Here is an 18,179-nt window from a genome sequence, read left to right as displayed (position 1 = left end):
ACCTATACCCACCATGCAACTTATATGAAGTTTTCCCTGTATTCAACTTTTACACTGTAGTACCTGAAACATTTGGCTGATTTTCTGAAAGTGAATAAAATGTTACTGGTACACAATGGAATCACCCCCCCAAAAAAAATTTCAACGGGCAATGCCCTTTGCATCCACATATTATAGACGTCATCCCTCATCTCTTGCTTAAATATACTAACTCCACAGTCACACAACTGCAGAAAACACAAAACTCATTAAAACAGCACAGTGGTCTCACACTATTACTGATGCTATTGTACCAAACAAGGGTAGAAAACATTTTGACTAAATAAGATTTATTTTACAAAAGAACATGGAACAAATCTCAATGAATGCAACTCAACAGTGTGTGGAACAATCATATGATAGTTTTCCTCTACCAAATATACTCATTATGGGGAAAGGTGAACCACAGATAGCTTAAAAATAGCCACTTATTAAAAATTTCTACTTTTTGCAAATTTTTCCTAGCAAATGTAAGAGGTTGTGGCTAGGAAATAAGTACTTACACAGTTTTATCTTTGCCATTTCTATATTTTCTTATTTACTTTTTCTACATTGATGAGATCTTAAAATAAATGTATTTAATTCTGGAAGCTCAAACAGAGGCTATTCTACAGTGCATATTTATAAAACCAAGATACTTTTAAGTGACCTTCATTTTTCAAGGTGTTTGGTGAGTGACTACTGTCCAGCATATTTTGTGGATGATATGCTACAGGAGTTAGAAAATGAATATATATGTACTGTTAATGGCATTAAAACTAGAACACTGTTCAGTGTGACCTGGCAGATAATATGTGTGGACAGAAGACAGCAAGTCTTCAACAATAAAGAGAGAGAAAAGTTATGCAAGTTAAGGGAGGTAACTTGGTGGAGCTAAGTAAAAGCTGTGAAGAACTAAGCTGAGAAAAGAGGGGAGAAAAGTCTGGGTGTAATTATCTAAGTTAAACCAGATAACGCAATGCAAGAGATCCTATAGTTAGGACAAACAGGATAATAAGATGTATGGCAAGGAGACTACACTCCAGGGACTCCACAACCATTGTCTCACTATGCAGAACAAGGGTGAGACCTTGCACACTTCTGGTGGCCATTGGGGAAAGATGGGCATTAAGCTGGTTAGGAGTGTCCAAAGGAGGTAGACAAAGATGGCAAATAGGACAGGAAATCTGTAGTATGACAAAAGCCTGAAAGCGAGGGGGGTGTACTCCATCATGGAAACAATGGAGTGGAAAAACATGATACAGACACACTGCATAATCAAGGGAAAGTCATTGGAACTTAAGAACCGTGGTGAGCAGACAGGTGCATAGCTGGCAACATTGTTGCTTTACATTAAAGTTAACAGAAACACAACTTTGCAGAAAGGATAAATCTAGCAGGTGTGGTAGAATGCAAATGGGGAAATTCAAAAGAGCTTAACATGGGTGCAAATATGATGGGGAACAAGGGATGGATAACTGTGTAGGAGCTGACTACAACATGTGGGCATACTTGGTAGCCTCTGGTCTTCTTCTGTTAGCATGTTCATAGGTAGAGTTCTAAAATGTCTTCTGAATGCACCTGACTGTACACAAGTCTATACTAAGTTCAATGGTCATGGTCATCAGGCAGCTGCACTCCCATGCTCTGCAGTATGTTGGATCCAGGCCCTGCCAGACCAGTCTGGGAATTATAGGACTCAAGCAAATTTGCCACCAAGTTGAAATCCACATCCACTGGCTGCAATTCACTGTCTGCATTGTCTCCACCTTCTGAGTCACTTTCACCATCTTTCAAAGGGTTTAGTGCTTCTTTAGCATCCTAGATGAAAGAGCAACACAAGAAAAAGTTACAACATTTATATTGTCATTTAACATTCTGAAAAGGCTGCAACTACAAGCTGACACATTTTCACTGATGTATCATCAACTTTTTTAATACAGAAGACTACCAGACACCTGAAAGGTCATGTGTTTTACTACTCAGGATTTAAGACATCAGCAATCTGTCAATCAATTAGGAATAGCTCTTCATTAAGTAATAGATGACTGAGGTCAAAGGCAATAAAATAGTATCTTGCTTTGTGCAGCTAGTAGAAATGCAGATCAAAAAGCGTAAAACCAAATATAAAGAAAAAAATATTAACCAACTCTGTAACAAGGGTCAAAGCTCCATGAACCCAGTGACCAGGTTTTGGTAGTGACCTGGGCAATGGAAGAGACAGCCAGGGAGAGTGGGATTATGAAGCCAATGCCAGCTTGCCCATCATGGAAAGAGGAAGGTGGACCAGTCCATTGCAATATTAACTAGAGGAGATTTGTATTTCAGCAATGCAACATGAATGGCTGAGGATAAGTATACAAAAAGTATCGAACCTGTATGCTGCAGATGACGCTGAGGCTGTTGCTTTGTCAAAGTGTGCCTGTGTGAGCTACCAGTAATATGGACGTCCTTCTTGTCCAGGCTGCTGTGGAACAACATGAGTTGGGTCAAGGGGAAAAAAAACTCACCAAGAATAGTACTGCCACTGGAACCAACCTATGTTGATTCCCAAGACTGGGTTCAATCAGGTGTCCCATTATTGGCCATCCAACCATTGAGTAGTAGCTCCTGATTGGGGCGAGGGGTAAGCTAGATCCCTGGATGCTCAAATTGGCTGGCAGATGATCAGACTGGCATGGGGGGTGATGTTCACAAAAAATAAGAAATAAATTCTCATCAAATCTACCTGAGATTAGAAAGCCTAATAAAACTATAATTTAAAAAAACTAATGTCTTGAGTTATTTCTGAAGCAGAAGTATTTAAAGGAGATCTCCAAGATTTTTCATCACACAGTTATCTTTCCCACTGTTTAATACAACTCCAGGACTATGAAGTACAAAGAAAAGTACCTCTCCCTTCGTTTTCTGCCAGTATCTAATTTGAGTGTCTTTCTACTTACTGTTGTGATACTTACTGTTCTGACTTTTCTGTGGTATCTTGCAGTAGTTTCTTTAGTTATTTTACATATGATCGTAACAGGCCTCTTTGGCTAAGGTGGTCACTTAGTGAGTGTTTGGGGTAGTTATGTTAAAGACACTTACATCTTAACTCAAAATAGTTAGGCCATTAATCCTACTTATCAAAAGTTACGCTATCTCTGTATGTGTAAACTACTTAACACTTCAGACAGAAGCTAGGATACCTGGAACTAAAATTCTGGTGCTGAATAAAAGCAAATAAATTAGCTACTCTTTCAAAACTTACAATCAAATGCACATTATAAGACTATTATGGTGAGGCAGGGTGGCTCAGTGGTTAAGGTTTCTGCTTCATAGTTTCAGCATCTGCGGTTCAAGTCTGACCTACAGGTACTCTGGATTTCTCTAATAATTGCTGGCTGACTAGCTATTGAACACTGTTTGTGTATTGCTTTCAACCTTGTCCTTGTGGCCCAAGTTATGATTGAAAAATGTCCACGAAGGACCAGTGCATTTACTTAATTAACAAATAAAATAATTAAAAATTAAATTAAAAATCAGATGAAGGATCAGTTCATGGTTAACAAAAACATTTAAAAAATCAAGAAAATGACCACTAACAAAAGATCAAAGGAAGTCACAGAAAAAGAAAAAAGGACTCACAAAAGGGATAGTCAAATAAAACTGGATATCACAGTACTCTCAGTATAAGATAAAGGAAAGGTAAAGTCCACAAGAAATGTGTACTCATCTGAGGTAATCTTATAGATAGAATGTTTCTGAAAATCACATCAGTATACTAGCTCTGTGGCACTAGAACAAGCAAGGGATGGGGAGTGAGCAGCCATTGTCAGCTCAACCATGCTGGGGTTAAAACCAGTGGTTCGTTTGACATTAATAACAATAATAATCATTTTTTGCTCTAAATTACTGGAACCATCTCTTGTACCAAAGTTGAAGCTTGAACTGCTTTTTGCTGCACAGCTGCAGGATTCTTCCCAATTAATGCTTTCTCTTAACCTCATCCAATTGATTTTCTTTCAGGCAGTCTAAATTTCTTATTTGCTGGCATCCAGGTAGTGGAATTTCTACTCTCAAAAACAGTAGTACCAGTTTCCTTGTTGTAGACCTGGTGCTCTTTCCCCATAAGGGAACTGCTTCTGGAAATTTTATTGCGCACTAGTTAGTAATTACGTATACATACCGAAGACCTCTACTCGACTTCAAAAGTGGAGCTACTAGGTCCGTGGCTATGCATTCAAATACGTCTTCAGTTATATGCAAAGTTATTAGAGGGTTTCTAAACCAAGGATTAGGTGATGTCCTTTAGCACTCCAGACAGGCCACACAGAAACTTTCTTTCTTTCATGACACCAGGCCAGTAAAATATAATTTTAGAACTCTGGCCTTAGATAAAGGAAAGATAAGGACCACAGCATATGTGTACCCATCTGAGGTAATTTTATTTATCCTTTTCCAGATAACCACTCCAAACATGACTGTGTGTTATCAAGTCTTTAAAGGGCCTTGGTACAAATGGAAGCATCAAAATCTCATTTTTTTTTTCTTGAGTTACCCTGTAGAATTAATTCACACACACTTTTGGTTTACTTACTTTACTTCCTGGTGGTCTACTATGTATATCTGAAAGATGGGTGTGTGGCCAACCACATTTAACACTTGAATTTAAAGGCAACTGCTGTATGACTAGATACCTTACTGTTGCTGTATTGCTGTACCAGTTTCAAACAACCAAGGTATTTTTTTTACTTTATTTTGTATGCAATCCTTCTTCTTTTTAAAGACACAGGGGAATACATACTTTTGGTTTATTTATTTGTTTGACTTTCTGGTAGTCTACTGTGAATATATGAATGACACCCATATGGCCAATCACATCTAACACTTGAATTTAAAAGCAGTTCCTCTATGAGTGGATTATTTACTAGAAACAGCTAGTGTTAAAGCTGCTTCACACAATCAGGGTATTTTTTATTATTATTTTGTATGCGGTTTGAGGAGAACATATACTTTTTATTTGATTATATACTGTGTATATCTGAAGGAGGGCCATTTGGCTAATTACATCTAATGGTTGCATTTAAGGGCAGTTGCTCTACAAATGCTAGTGTGTCACTGCATAAAAGCTTTGTGCATTGTCGTCTGATTATGTGAACCCACTTACAGTGTGTCACGTGCCCATCTTGGATCTTAAAAGATACACCACTAGTAGCACTATTTGTTTTCTTTTACTGACTACATTGTTTTCAGTTTGTGCTCTAAGGAGTTTTGAATATGAATAGCTGAAATATAAGCATGAGGTATTACTCCAAGGCAGTATTGCATAAAGGCAGGCACAGTATGTTGCGATTATTTACTTTTTACGTTACTTTTATTCTAAGAGCTTAATATTATTATTTTAGTCAGTCGATATTCAAAGATTCTGTGACTTTATTAAGGGGAGTTTAAAAATCTCATTAATAGTCCTTACTTGCTAAGACGTACACAGTTCAACAAGTTTGTGTGTCACATATAACTTATTAAATTTGTTATACTGTAAAATTGTATTGCACAACCAGACAAGTTTATTCATTACTTTAGCAAATTAAAATATAATATGATTTTTCTTTTATTCATTTCCTCTGGTACTGAAGTTATTTCTGGACAATTTTAACTAGACATGGAAACACTTAATAGTTATGTGTTACAGAATTTACTTAATGTTAAGCTCTTGGTACAATGTTCAGTCTGTCATGTTTTTATTTGAACAAGTAATGATGCGGACACTACTAAATGTAATAACAGTGTTAAATTAGAACAACTTTGTGAAATAACATCCTAAAAATATGTATTTGGTGGAAAACTGTCATTTTAACTATGTTACTTCATTTTGAACTTTTGTGTCCCTTTATTTCCTGGAAAGAGCATGCTAATCACCAAAAACATATGCTGGCAATGCAAGTTTAAAGTCTGTATAAACTACTCTGTCCTCAATAGAAGAAGATAATTGCAATGTGAATCACAGTAAATGTAAAATTTAAAATAATAAACAAATCATGGCTTACGTCAATACCAGAAGGCAAGAAAAGAAAGTTAGTTGGATGAGAAAATAACCAGGAAAAATGAAAAAAAAAGACTACATCAACATGCTGGACTTGTTAACATATGACTGAGCAAGCAGTATTATAAGACACTATAACAGATAATGGTCTTAAAAAGTTAACTGGTAGTTCTACACAGGAAAATTATATAGGTCATTCGAGTCTAGATTCACGTGACACTAATCATGACAAGGTGTTAGCAAAAGAGAATTTACTTTCTAGTATTGATAAAGGCACATGATTAGATAATATACGGCAAAGCCCTGACACAAATCAGGACTCCAATATTCAGTCCCCCTCGACTCTCCCTCAGTACTTTATCCATATGTGAGAGTATAAAAAAAAACAGACAAGGGCAATACAGTAATGAATTAATCAAAAAGAGAGCCTTGAGATGGCAAGTTTTCCCTTGGATCATTCAAATTCATCTTTAACTTCAAACACTGAGTTAATAATCAATGACTGTTTACCTGTAAATGAAGAGAAAGATGTGCAGAATAAGTTTGTAGAGAATGAATTTCCTTCTCATATTAATATGACCAGAAAGCATAATGTAAATAGTTCAACTGCTTGTAATGATGAATCTTCATTAATTATGAATGTATCTCCTATTCAGTCAAAACAACCTTATTAATAAACAAATAGATAACACCTTAATTTTGTCAGATTGTACAAACCTCTTAGGAGAATGCTTAGTAATATGGACACATTCAGGTAAACAGTATCTGCCTCACCTGTACAAAAATGAAGAGAAGTTAAAAAAAAAAAAAAAAAAAAAACAAACAGAACATCCTAATCTATTACACAGACTGTTTAACGAGCAAAACTATGACTTTTCTTGATTCATTGTGGGATAAATGATCAAAGATCTACTCCACTGAGCCACTTGAAGAACCTAGCACTGTGAATTCTTGAATTTCTGGAAATCAGAAAGTTCCATGTGGCATTTTGTGAAATATTAACTTCACTAAAATTGAATGATTACTGTCATACTACAGTTTAAATTTTTAATTATTGGTTGAGGCAATTCTGTACTACTTATCTCACTGACCTACTAACTTTTTTGGGATCTTAAGGGAAACTGTGTCAACAATGACATAAGCCTGATTTTAACATAAAGAGCTGCCTCCACGAATAATAGCACTTACAATTATTTAACTGTTCTGTTCTCTTCATTAAATCATAATAGGATAGTCTTGCTTTGGTACATGAATTACCCATCTATTAATGGGGCTGCTAATTCTAAGAATAAATGGGAATCAGAAGTTAAAGATATTTTGTCAATGAATGGATTTCAACAGCTGGTGACAAAACTGAAAAAGAACATATTTCATCTCATTGCTGTAAATCAAGAGTTTGATTAATGGTATAAAGTATTTACCACCGCTAGGTAATACAGATTATAATGCATTATCCTTTAAGGTTTCATTTATTACAACTAAACATACATCTACGTACAAAAATGTTGAATATCAGTTGTTAAATTATGGAAAATGTATTTAATCAATGTATTAATCAATTGGGATGCAATGGCATTAACTGACACTTGTTCAGGCTATATGTATTTAGAAGGCCCTTCTCAGTATGGAGAACATCGATGTCTGTGCTGTGACAGAAACCTGGTTCAAGGCTCCTGAGAGCACCCCAGCACTGTCAGGTTTTACCTCATATCATGCGTTCCGGCCCCAAAACCTGGACAATACCAAGAAAGGAGGAGGGGTATCCATATTCATCAAGGACACCCACACCTCAAGATTGGTGGCATCGCATGATGCATCGGAAACCATCCAGGTGCAATTAACCATAGGCAAGACTGCTCTGCAATTTGTAGCATGTTACAGGCCACCCTCGCAAACTCAGGAACCTCATATGGCCTTCCTGAAAACACTGGAGGGATAAATGTATCTCGAACACCATCATACTAGGTGACTTCAACTACCCTAATATAGACTGGGAACACTACTCAAGCCCAAACACTCTAGCCCAAAAGTTCCTGGAATTCATAAACTCAAATGCCATGGAACAACTAGTCACCATCCCCACAAGAGGAGAAAACATACTTGATCTCATCATCACGAACATGGGAGCACAATGTTCAACGCCGGAAGTATACCCCTCACTGGTGAGATCTGATCACAAACTAATCTTGCTGGAGGTCCTCATCCCGCCCCCACCCGAAATGAAAAAGACCACAGTAAAGAACTTCTCGAAAGCCAACTTCACACTTCTAAAGACTAGTGTGGTCTCCTTTAAGGCGCCTGAGCCGGCGGTTAACATTACTCAAACCGATGAATCACTTACAAATGCCTTCTACCAGCACCTGCAGGGCTGCATGGATCAGGCAATCCCAAGCAAAACAAAGACTCTTTGTACCAAAGGCAAGCGTCCAGTCTGGTGGACCCCAGCCATAAACAAACTCTACAACAAAAGGAGAAAGCTACTACAAGATAGAGCAAAATCCTTAAAAGGTAAGACACGGCTGATCAATATAAGTAAAAAGCTAAGAGCTCTCATAAAATCATCCAAAGCTAATTTTGAGAGAAAAATAGCTAAGGACTCTAAAGACAACCATAAGGCATTCTTTAGCTATGTCAGAAACCTAGGAGGAAACTCCCAGATATGCTCAGAATTAGTTCAAAATGATGTGAAGATTACTGATCCTACAGACATTGCCAACATACTGGCTGAAAGGTTCAGTGCAAACTTCTGATGCTGCCGAACTAAAGGAGAGATATCTATACCAAATGATTGTAGCCCCCCAAACATCTCTAACGCCCAGGTGAGAATTGCTCTCTCCAAGGCAAAGAACACAGCATCCATGGGACCTGATGGTGTCCCCGGCTGTGTGCTCCATGAACTCAACGAGGAATTAAACCCACAGTTAGGACAGCTGTTTAATCTTAGTCTCACCTCCGGATACGTACCCAGGGAGTGGCGCACAGCGACTGTGGTCCCACTCCATAAAGGCGGTGCCTCCACCGACCCTGGAAATTACCGTCCCATTAGCTTGACAAGCCCGATCTGCAAAGCCATGGAGAGGATCATAATGGATCTCATAAATAAAGACATAGGGAACTTGCAGACTTTGGACCCAACCCAGTTTGGCTTTGTCAAAGGCAGATCATGCCTTCTAAACTTGGTTGACTTTTTCGAAACAGTCACCAAGGCCATTGACGAGGGAAAGGCAGTCCATACAGCCTACCTAGACCTGGCGAAGGCTTTTGATACAATACCTCACTCGGGTATCATTGAAAAACTCATCAACTTAAATGTAAACCCATACATTACAAGATGGGTTGCAAACTGGCTGAGTGACAGAACCCACAGGGTCAGAGTTGCTGGCGCCATGTCAGACTCAAAGCCTGTCACAAGTGGTGTCCCACAGGGCTCAGTCCTGGGCCCACTCTTGTTTGGCATCTACTTTTCTGAAGTACAAGCAAACACAGCAGGGTTATGGCTGACAAAGTTTGCAGATGACTGCAAACTGGGCCGTAGTTGAAAACACATCCGACACAGATATCCTTCAGAAGGGTCTCACAGAAACGGATAACTGGTGCCAGAGCCATGGCCTAAAGTTAAATGCCAAGAAATGCATAGTCATACCCTTCGGGAAAAATAAGGTTACCCCTAGCTACCATATAGGTGGCAATCCCCTGAACACAGAAGAAGTTATTAGGGACCTGGGAACCCAGGTTGACAGTAGCCTTTCATTCGACACTCATATTGCTAAAGTAGTTAGGAAGACCTTCTACATTGCCCACCTTATCATGAAGGGATTCACATCTAGATCAAGGGAAGTCATAGTCTCCCTATACTCATCACTCATCAGACCAATGATCGAGTACAATGCCCCATTCGGAATGTATCTGACCCGACATTTGCATCCGCTGGAGAGGCCACAAAAGTTCCTCACCAAAAGGATAAAGGGTCTCAAAAATCTGTCTTATGCTGCCCGACTGAAAGAACTCCATTTATATTCAGTTGCTTACCGCTTGCTCAGAGGTGACCTATGCCTGACATACAAGGCCATGTCAAACCCAGATTTGATGAACATGCTTCATCTCAAAAAATCTAGATCCCTCAGAGCCACAAGGGCGGGAGACTTAAACCTCGACACGGTTATTAATAGGACGTGCTGGAGGGAAAGATTCATCACCCAAAGACTCCCTATGCTGTGGAACAAAATCCTGGTTTATGTGAGGCAGAGCACCTCGCTGGCCTTGTTCAAGAGGAATCTTGACCAATGGATGGGAGATCGCAGATACACCCCAGGGGTTACCTCAGTGTCACTGCTCGACAGAGGCACAGCAAAATAATGGGCATAGTTTCTCCAAACTAAAGGGGTGGCGTAAGCCACAAAACTATGGGCTAGGCTTATAAATGCCCTCGGGCAGATAGCCTAGTATGAACCTATGAACTCAATCAATGAAACAAAATCCATAGTGACTAACAAAATTGAGCATGGCAAAATTCCTTTTTGATGGAGTAATACATTAAAATGGCTTTGTAAGAAAAATAAGCATTTTTTCAATGCTTCAAGAAATACTCCACTTTAAGGAACAAGCTCTTAATGGATTTAGCAAGACATTCACATCAACCTTATATCTAGAAAGAACATGTTTTAATCTAGGTTAGCTAATGACTCTTAAAATAAAAAGTTACATATACATATTTATATAAACACTGTCACATGCAATAATCAGATTTCTACAAGTTTCAGTAATACTACCTTAGTTTCCAGTCCTGGTCATACTATGAATTTAATAATTATTTTGTCAATATAAACAACTATTTCAATACAAACACTTACATGTTGTTAAGACTGATGTTATTCCACAGTGCAATTTTTCCTAGTATCTCAAGAAGTTAATATCAGATTCACTAAATGGACCTAACAAAAATACATCTTATGGGTCCCTGATAATATTCCAGGAAATTGCAAAAACTTCACATGAGTTAGCAAATCTACTCTGTCCTGTTTTTAATGGTCTACTAAGTTATACATTAATACCTGCTACCTAGAATAAGATCTATAGATGCATCAATTTTTACAAAAGGAAATAAAAATATCATCAAGATTTATAGACCTACACATTTAACATATTTGCCATGCAAATGCTTTGAAAGAAGTATGTTGCAACTTTTGTTTAATGTGGCTTTTAGTTCTACCCCATTCTACCCCTGTCAACATGAATTTACTACTGGAAGATTTACTTTGACAAATTTCATAGAATTTTATGAACAGATTAGAGTTGCCATGGATTTAGGGTTGACAGTGGGTGTAATTTACTTGGACCTAACTAAGGCATTTGATACTATACCACATATTTTAATGTACAAAACTTTAAGGAGTTACACATTTAATTCATATTTAATAAATATTAAATAATTCTGGTTAACTGATCAAACATAAGCATCCATTAAATAGACGTTTTCTAGCTATCTGGTTTTCATGGCATCTTACAGGGTTCAGTATTCAGTCCATTATTATTTAATCTGTTTTTTTCTACCACTCCAGTTTACAATAACCACAAACACAGAACATAGGTTCATAGGTTGATACTAGGCTATCTGCCCTAGGGCATTTACAAGTCTAGCCAGAGAGTGTTTGGCTTTCGCCACCCTTTTTAGATTGGTTGTCTGTGCCTCTGTATAGTAGGTCACAGAAGATAGCCCATTTAAGGTTAGTTTACCATGCCTCTGTCTAGCAGTGACACAAAAGAGATCCAAGGGGTAAATTTACGATCTCCCATCCAAACGTCAAGATTTTCCTTGAAGAGGGTCATTGAGGGGATCTGTCTAACATGGATTGGGATTTTGTTCCAGAGTGAGGGGAGCCTCTGGGATATGAATCTGTCCCTCCACAGCATGTTCTATTTAATTCTGTGCTGAGGTTTAAGCTCTATCATGTAGCTCTGATGGATTTGGATTTCTTGAGGTGGAGCATGTCCATTAATTCTGGGTTGGACATGGCTTTATACGTCAGACACAGATCGCCTCTGAGTAGGCGGTAAGCAACTGAGTAGAGCTGGAGTTTCTTTAGCCTAACTGCGTAGGGCATCTGTTTGAGTCCCTTGATCCTCTTGGTGAGGTACTTTTGGGGTCTTTCTAGTTGTAGCAGGTGTCAGGTAAGGTACATCCCAAATGGGGCACTGTATTCAATTATGGGCCTGATGAGTGATGAGTAGAGGGGCACAATGACCTCTCGATCTAGATGTGAACCCCTTCATGATAAGGTGGGCCATATAGAATGTCTTTCTAACCACTTTGGCAATGTGATTGTCAAAGGAGAGATTGCAATCTACTTGGGTCCCCAAATCCCTAATTACTTCTTCCATACTTAATGGATTACCACCTATGTGGTAATTTGTGGGCACTTTGTTTTTCCCAAAGGGGATGACTATGCACTTTTTGGCATTTAGCTTTAGGCCATGGCTCTGGCACCAGTTATCTGTCTCTGTGAGACCTTTTTGGAGGATGCTTGTGTCAGCCGGCAAGTTGATTATGGCCCCCAGTTTGCAGTCATCTGCAAACTTTGTCAGCCATAGTCCTCCTGTGTTAGCCTGTACCTCAGAGAAATATATACAGAACAAGAGAGGTCCCAGGACTGAGCCTTGTGGGAAGCCACTTGTAACTGGTTTGGAGTCTGACATGGCACCTGCAATTCTGACCATGTGGGTTCTATCCCTAAGCCAGTTTGCAACCCATCTTGTGACATAGGGGTTGATATTTAAGTTGGTGAGCTTATTTAAGATGCCTGAGTGGGGTATTGTGTCGAAGGCTTTTGCAAGGTCAAGGTACGCTGTGTGGACTACCTTCCCTTCGTCTATGGCCTTGGTGACTGTTTCAAAGAAATCGACCAGGTTCAAGAGGCAAGATCTGCCCTTAACAAAGCCGAATTGGGTAGGATCCAGTGTTTGGAGGTTCCCAATGTCTTTGTTAACGAGTTCCATGATGATACGCTCCATAGCTTTGCAGACCAGGCGAGTTAGGCTTATAAAGCGATAGTTTCCAGGGTCAGTTGTGACACCATCTTTATGGAGTGGGACCACTGTTGCTGTACCCCATTCTTTGGGTACATATCCTGTTGTAAGGCTGAGACTGAATAGTGATTTTTAAGTGAGGGTTCAGTTCTTCTTGGAGCTCATGTAAAACGCAGCCCGGGACACCGTCCGGTCCCACTGATGCTGTGTTTTTTGCTTTGGAGAGGGCAGCTCTCACCTGTGCATCTGTGATGTCAGGGAGGCTACACTCTGTTGGGATAGTCATTTGCTCATTTGGGGGGGAAAGGGGGGAGAAGTTTGCACTGAACTTGTCTGCCAGGATGTTGGCAATCTCTGTGGGTTCAGTGTATTTTTTGTCATTTTGCACTAACTCAGAGCATATCTGGGAGTTTCCACCCAGGTTTCTGACATAACTAAAGAAGGCCTTGTGATTATCTTTAGCGTCTTGTGCAATTTTTCTTTCAAAGCTAGCCTTAGATGATTTTATGAGGGATCGTAGTTTCTTGCTAGTACTGATCAGAGTTGCCTTCCCTTTCAGGGATTTTGCTCTATCATGTAGTAGCTTCCTCCTTCTGTTGTACAGCTTATTTATGGCTGGGGTCCACCAGACAGGTCTCCTGCCCTTGGAGGAGTGTGTCTTGGTTTTATTTGGGATAGCACGATCCATGCATTCCTGTAGGTATCCATAGAATGCGTTTGTAAAAGATTCTGCGGTTTGGGCCGTATTTTCCACTGGCCCTGAGGCTTTGAAGGATTCCACCTTGGTTTTGAGAAGTGGGAAGTTTGCTTTTGAGAAGTTTTTGACCGTGGTTTCCTTTGCTGGGGGTGGGGATAGGATATGGATTTCCATAGTGATTAATTTATGGTCAGATCTTACCAATGAGGGGTATACCTCTTGTATGGAACATAGAGTCCCCATGTTGGTGATGATCAGGTCCAATATGTTTTCCCCTCTTGTGGGAGTGGTGACCAGTTGTTCCATAGCATTTGAGTTTATAAATTCTAGGAACCGTTGGGCTAGGGTGTTGGGGCTTGAGTAGTGCTCCCAGTCTATGTTTGGGTAGTTAAAGTCACCCAATATAATGGTGTTTGGAGAGACCTTCATATTCTCCAGTGTCTTCAGGAAAGCCGAGTGGGGTTCCTGAGTTCAGGAGGGTGGTCTGTAGCAGGCTACAAACTGGAAGGCAGTTTTGCCCACTGTTAGTTGTACATGGATGGTCTCAGACGCTTCGTGCAGTGCCACTAGCCTGGAGGTATGGGTATCTTTGATGAATATGGATACTCCCCCTCCTCTTGTGGTTCGGTCCGTGTTTTGGGGCCGAAAAGTATGGTATGAGGTATAGCCTGGTAGTGCTGGGGTGCTCTCGGGAGCCTTGAACCAGGTTTCTGTTACTGCACAGATATCGATATTCTCCATACTGAGGAGAGCCTCGAGTGCATGCACCTTGAGGTTTAGACTTCTGGCGTTGAGCAGCATTACCCTTAGTTTCTTTTTCCTTGTGTTGTCTAAGGAGGTGGGTTTGTCTTTTGAGCCTTGCCTAAAAAAGGCACTATGGGGGTGGCAAGAGCTTTGGCCAGTACTCGAAAACCCAGGGGTGACAGGTGCAAACCGTCCCTAGTGAAGCAACGTGGCTTGTCAAGCATGTCATCCCAGGCTGACAGACACTGGATCCCCTTTGAGTGACACCAATACTTTAGCCAATTGTTGAAATTGATCATTTTGTCTTTATAATGTGGTATAATTCTTGGTGAGGGTAAGATGCTACTCAACATCAATGTCATACCGGCCTGGGCCACATGATCAGAGAGCTCCTCTATGTCTCTTTTCATGTAATCCAGGGAGGTACGTCTCAGGTCATTCACACCAGCAGGGACAATGACGGAGTCATATTTGTACTTGCTTTGGAGTGACCTGAGTGCTTGTGTTATGTGGCGGATTCTGGCACCCGACAGGCAGCTTACAGTGACCTTCTCCTTGTTCGGCCTGGTGAGCGGGACGTCAGTGTGTCTGACGATAGAGTTACCTATTACACATGTATTAGGTGTGTTGTTTAGCCTTAAGAGCTGTGACTGTGTGGCACACTGACTTTGTGAACTATGTGATACGTGGGTATTGATTGTGGGGTAGCGGTTGCTTGGATGTCTGCTTTGGAGGTCTCTGTTGCTTGGGCAGATTTTTATTTAGAGCCTCCGAGTATGTTTTTGTGTGTTTATGTGTTTGGTTTGCTGTTGCGATAGGTCTATGTGAGATTGGATTTGTGGTGTGTGTGATTACCTTCTCCTCCAGACTGACTGTGCCAGTACTATGTTGAGAGAGCTCAGCCTCCAGTTTGGCTATATAGTTGCATCTCTCACATATATTTGAGCTTGTTGGGAAGAGGAGAGGGTGGTCTGTGTACATAAGGCAGTTGTAACATTGCCTCAAGATTCCCATATTTACCAGCTGGACTGGAGAGTAAACCTGAAACTGACTTTTGGACATGCCAGAATAGTATAAGGAATTACTTTTTGACTTGATCAAAAAGGACCAGTAGGGAGCCAAGTACTTAAAGGGAGTATAAGAGGGTGTAGTGCTTTAGTTTATTAGTGCTTACTTATAAGACACTTATCCTAGCTACTGCTGGGTTTTAGAAGGAAAATAGAGTGCTTACTTTGAGATTTGGAACAGTTCTAAGGGAAAAAGTGAAGAGCAGACTTTGTGGAGCCGGGAATAGTTTAAACCTGATTAAGCGGCGCTGCCTGATGCTGCGCTATGCGCAAAAATGTGCAAAAGAGAGTTTTAAGAGAGGGGGATCAAGGAGTATGGAATTGTCCCAAAATGGCCAATACAACTACAGTTTCTAGGCAGTAACCACTCCCACAGGGGCAGGCAGGCTGTTCAGTGTTTACCACTGCCACTGATGAACACAGAGACTTCCCTTTAGCCCAAGCAAGCAATGGCCTCCAAGAAACTTACAAACAGTTCAGAACAGCAAATCTGTAACTGAACTTTTTTTAAATTTCAGAAAGCACTATATGTAATCCACAGACCTCACATGAAAATATAACACCAATAAATTTAATACGATAAAGCTTTTGGGCTAACCACCCTTCATCAGTACAATTAAAATAAAACTTTCATTATTTTTAAATAGGAGATAATTAACATCACATGATCCGGCCAGCCTATCCAAAACTTCCTTTTATAAAAAAACTTTTTTTAAAAAAGAACCTCTTAAAATTTTAAAATCACATATTAACTACATTATATAAAACATAAAATATAGTAACAATATAATAAACAACAGCAATAGATTATCAGAACTTTTAAAGACAGAGAGAAAAAATCTCTTATATTATTCAGTTACACATTTTCTCTCTGGCTTTTTACCAACATTGGTTTCAAACTCACTGCATTATTTAAACCTGGATTTTTGTCATCTTGTAATCTAATAATCCACTCATATTCTTTTAGCTCCAAGACATTATTCATATCACCACCCCTATTACCCATTACTACCAGATCGATTACTCTAAATTTAAAATGATGCTCCGAGCCATTGTCAGAAATATGCTTACTTAAAGCATTCGTCAATATTTTCCTTCTAATTTCTGACTTATGTTCCCCTATTCGTTCCTTCAATTTCTGGGTGGTTTTACCGAAATAAAATCCAGGACATGCAACACATGCTGCTAAGTAGACCACTTGAATTGTGTTGCATGTTGCAGAGACATAGAAAAAAGAGAAGTTATGTACTTACCATAACGTTCCATGTGAGATGTTTATCTCGCGTTTATTCTCACTGATGGGTTCGGAGCAGATCCTTGGCTCCGACACGGCTGATAGCAAGCTCAAGGTTGCTCGAGACCAAGCCCCTTATCCCACAATGCACTGCTGGAATTACCTCAGATCTTGTTTGCTGCGAATAACAATATATACACATATATAAATCTATATACAACATATACATACCCTCTTATACACATGTATATATATATATATATATATATATATATATATATATATATATACACAAAGAACACTTCCCAAAGGGGAAGAAGAAAAATTGAATAACCAGGATGGTACTAGCCTCTAAGTCAACAGTCAGCCAGGAGGGAGGGATGTGAGAATAAAGGCGAGATAAACAACTCACATGGAACTTTATGATAATTACATAACTTCTATATGTGAAGTTGTTAAATCTCGCCATTTATTCTCACTGATGGGTAGCGTCCCTAGCACCCTCAACCTTGGGTGGCTCATGGAAGTATGTTCTTCAGTACCGTAGAACCAAAGGAAGACCTGTCCCTTGAAGCCCTATCTACTTTGTAATGTGTGATAAAGGTATGAGGCTTAGACCAAGTGGCTGCAATGCAAATATTGTCAAGGGGCAATTTAGCTTGAAAAGCAGAAGATGTAGAGACAGCTCTGGTAGAATGAGCTTTTGGTTTGTGTGTTAAAGGCATACTCACATTCTCATAAACAAAGGATATACAATCGGATAACCATTTAGATAAAGTTGTTTAAGCCACGGGATTGCCTTTTCTTGCTTCTGAGAAGGATACAAAAAGTTGGTCTGATTTCCTAATATCCTTAGTTCTGTCAAGATAAAATCTGAGCTGTCTGTGAACATCAAGTTTGTACAGCATATATTCCAATTTGCTAGAGTGGTTGGGGAAAAAAACTGGCAGTTCAATTACCTGATTGATATTTGACTCAGAGCAGACTTTAGGTAAAAATGAGGGGTTTGTTCTGAGAGATAATCTATCAGCATGGAAGATCATGTAGGGTGATCTGATAGATAATGCTTGAAGTTCTGACACTCTGCGGGCAGACGTACTGGCCACAAGAAATATTGTTTCCCAAGATAAAAAATTTAAATCACAAGAAGATGCTGGTTCAAAAGGGGGAAGAATAATTTGAGAAAGCATAAGGTTTAAATTCCAGGGAGAAAAGGGAATTTTGATCGGAGGTCTCATATGAAGAACGCCTTTAAGGAAGGTTTTAGATAATTTATGGCTCATAATATTTGAGACACCAAGACCAAGGTGAAAATTTGAGATAGCAGCTAACTGAACTCGAAGTGTAGCAGCTCCTGCCCCTTCCTTAAAAATC

General features: G+C 39.5%; 1 protein-coding gene across 3 annotated transcripts in view; it reads right to left on the bottom strand.

Moving 5' to 3' along the window:
* Nucleotides 1–312: 312 nt before the first annotated feature.
* ECD (ecdysoneless cell cycle regulator) overlaps nucleotides 313–18,179 on the bottom strand; it is a 984,622-nt gene continuing 966,755 nt past the window's right edge. For all 3 annotated transcript variants that reach the window (XM_044056092.1, XM_044056093.1, XM_044056094.1), the window contains one exon: nucleotides 313–1,839. In XM_044056092.1, the coding sequence (XP_043912027.1) occupies nucleotides 1,627–1,839 (213 nt within the window). In that variant the 3' untranslated portion in view covers nucleotides 313–1,626. The remainder of the gene's footprint in view (nucleotides 1,840–18,179) is intronic.

Source organism: Protopterus annectens, chromosome 14.part0 (assembly GCF_019279795.1).
Source record: "Protopterus annectens isolate FY-2018-M chromosome 14.part0, PAN1.0, whole genome shotgun sequence".
Lineage (NCBI taxonomy): Eukaryota > Metazoa > Chordata > Ceratodontiformes > Protopteridae > Protopterus > Protopterus annectens.
The sequence above is the reverse complement of the archived record's forward strand: the minus strand, read 5'-3'. Positions and strand labels throughout refer to the sequence as shown.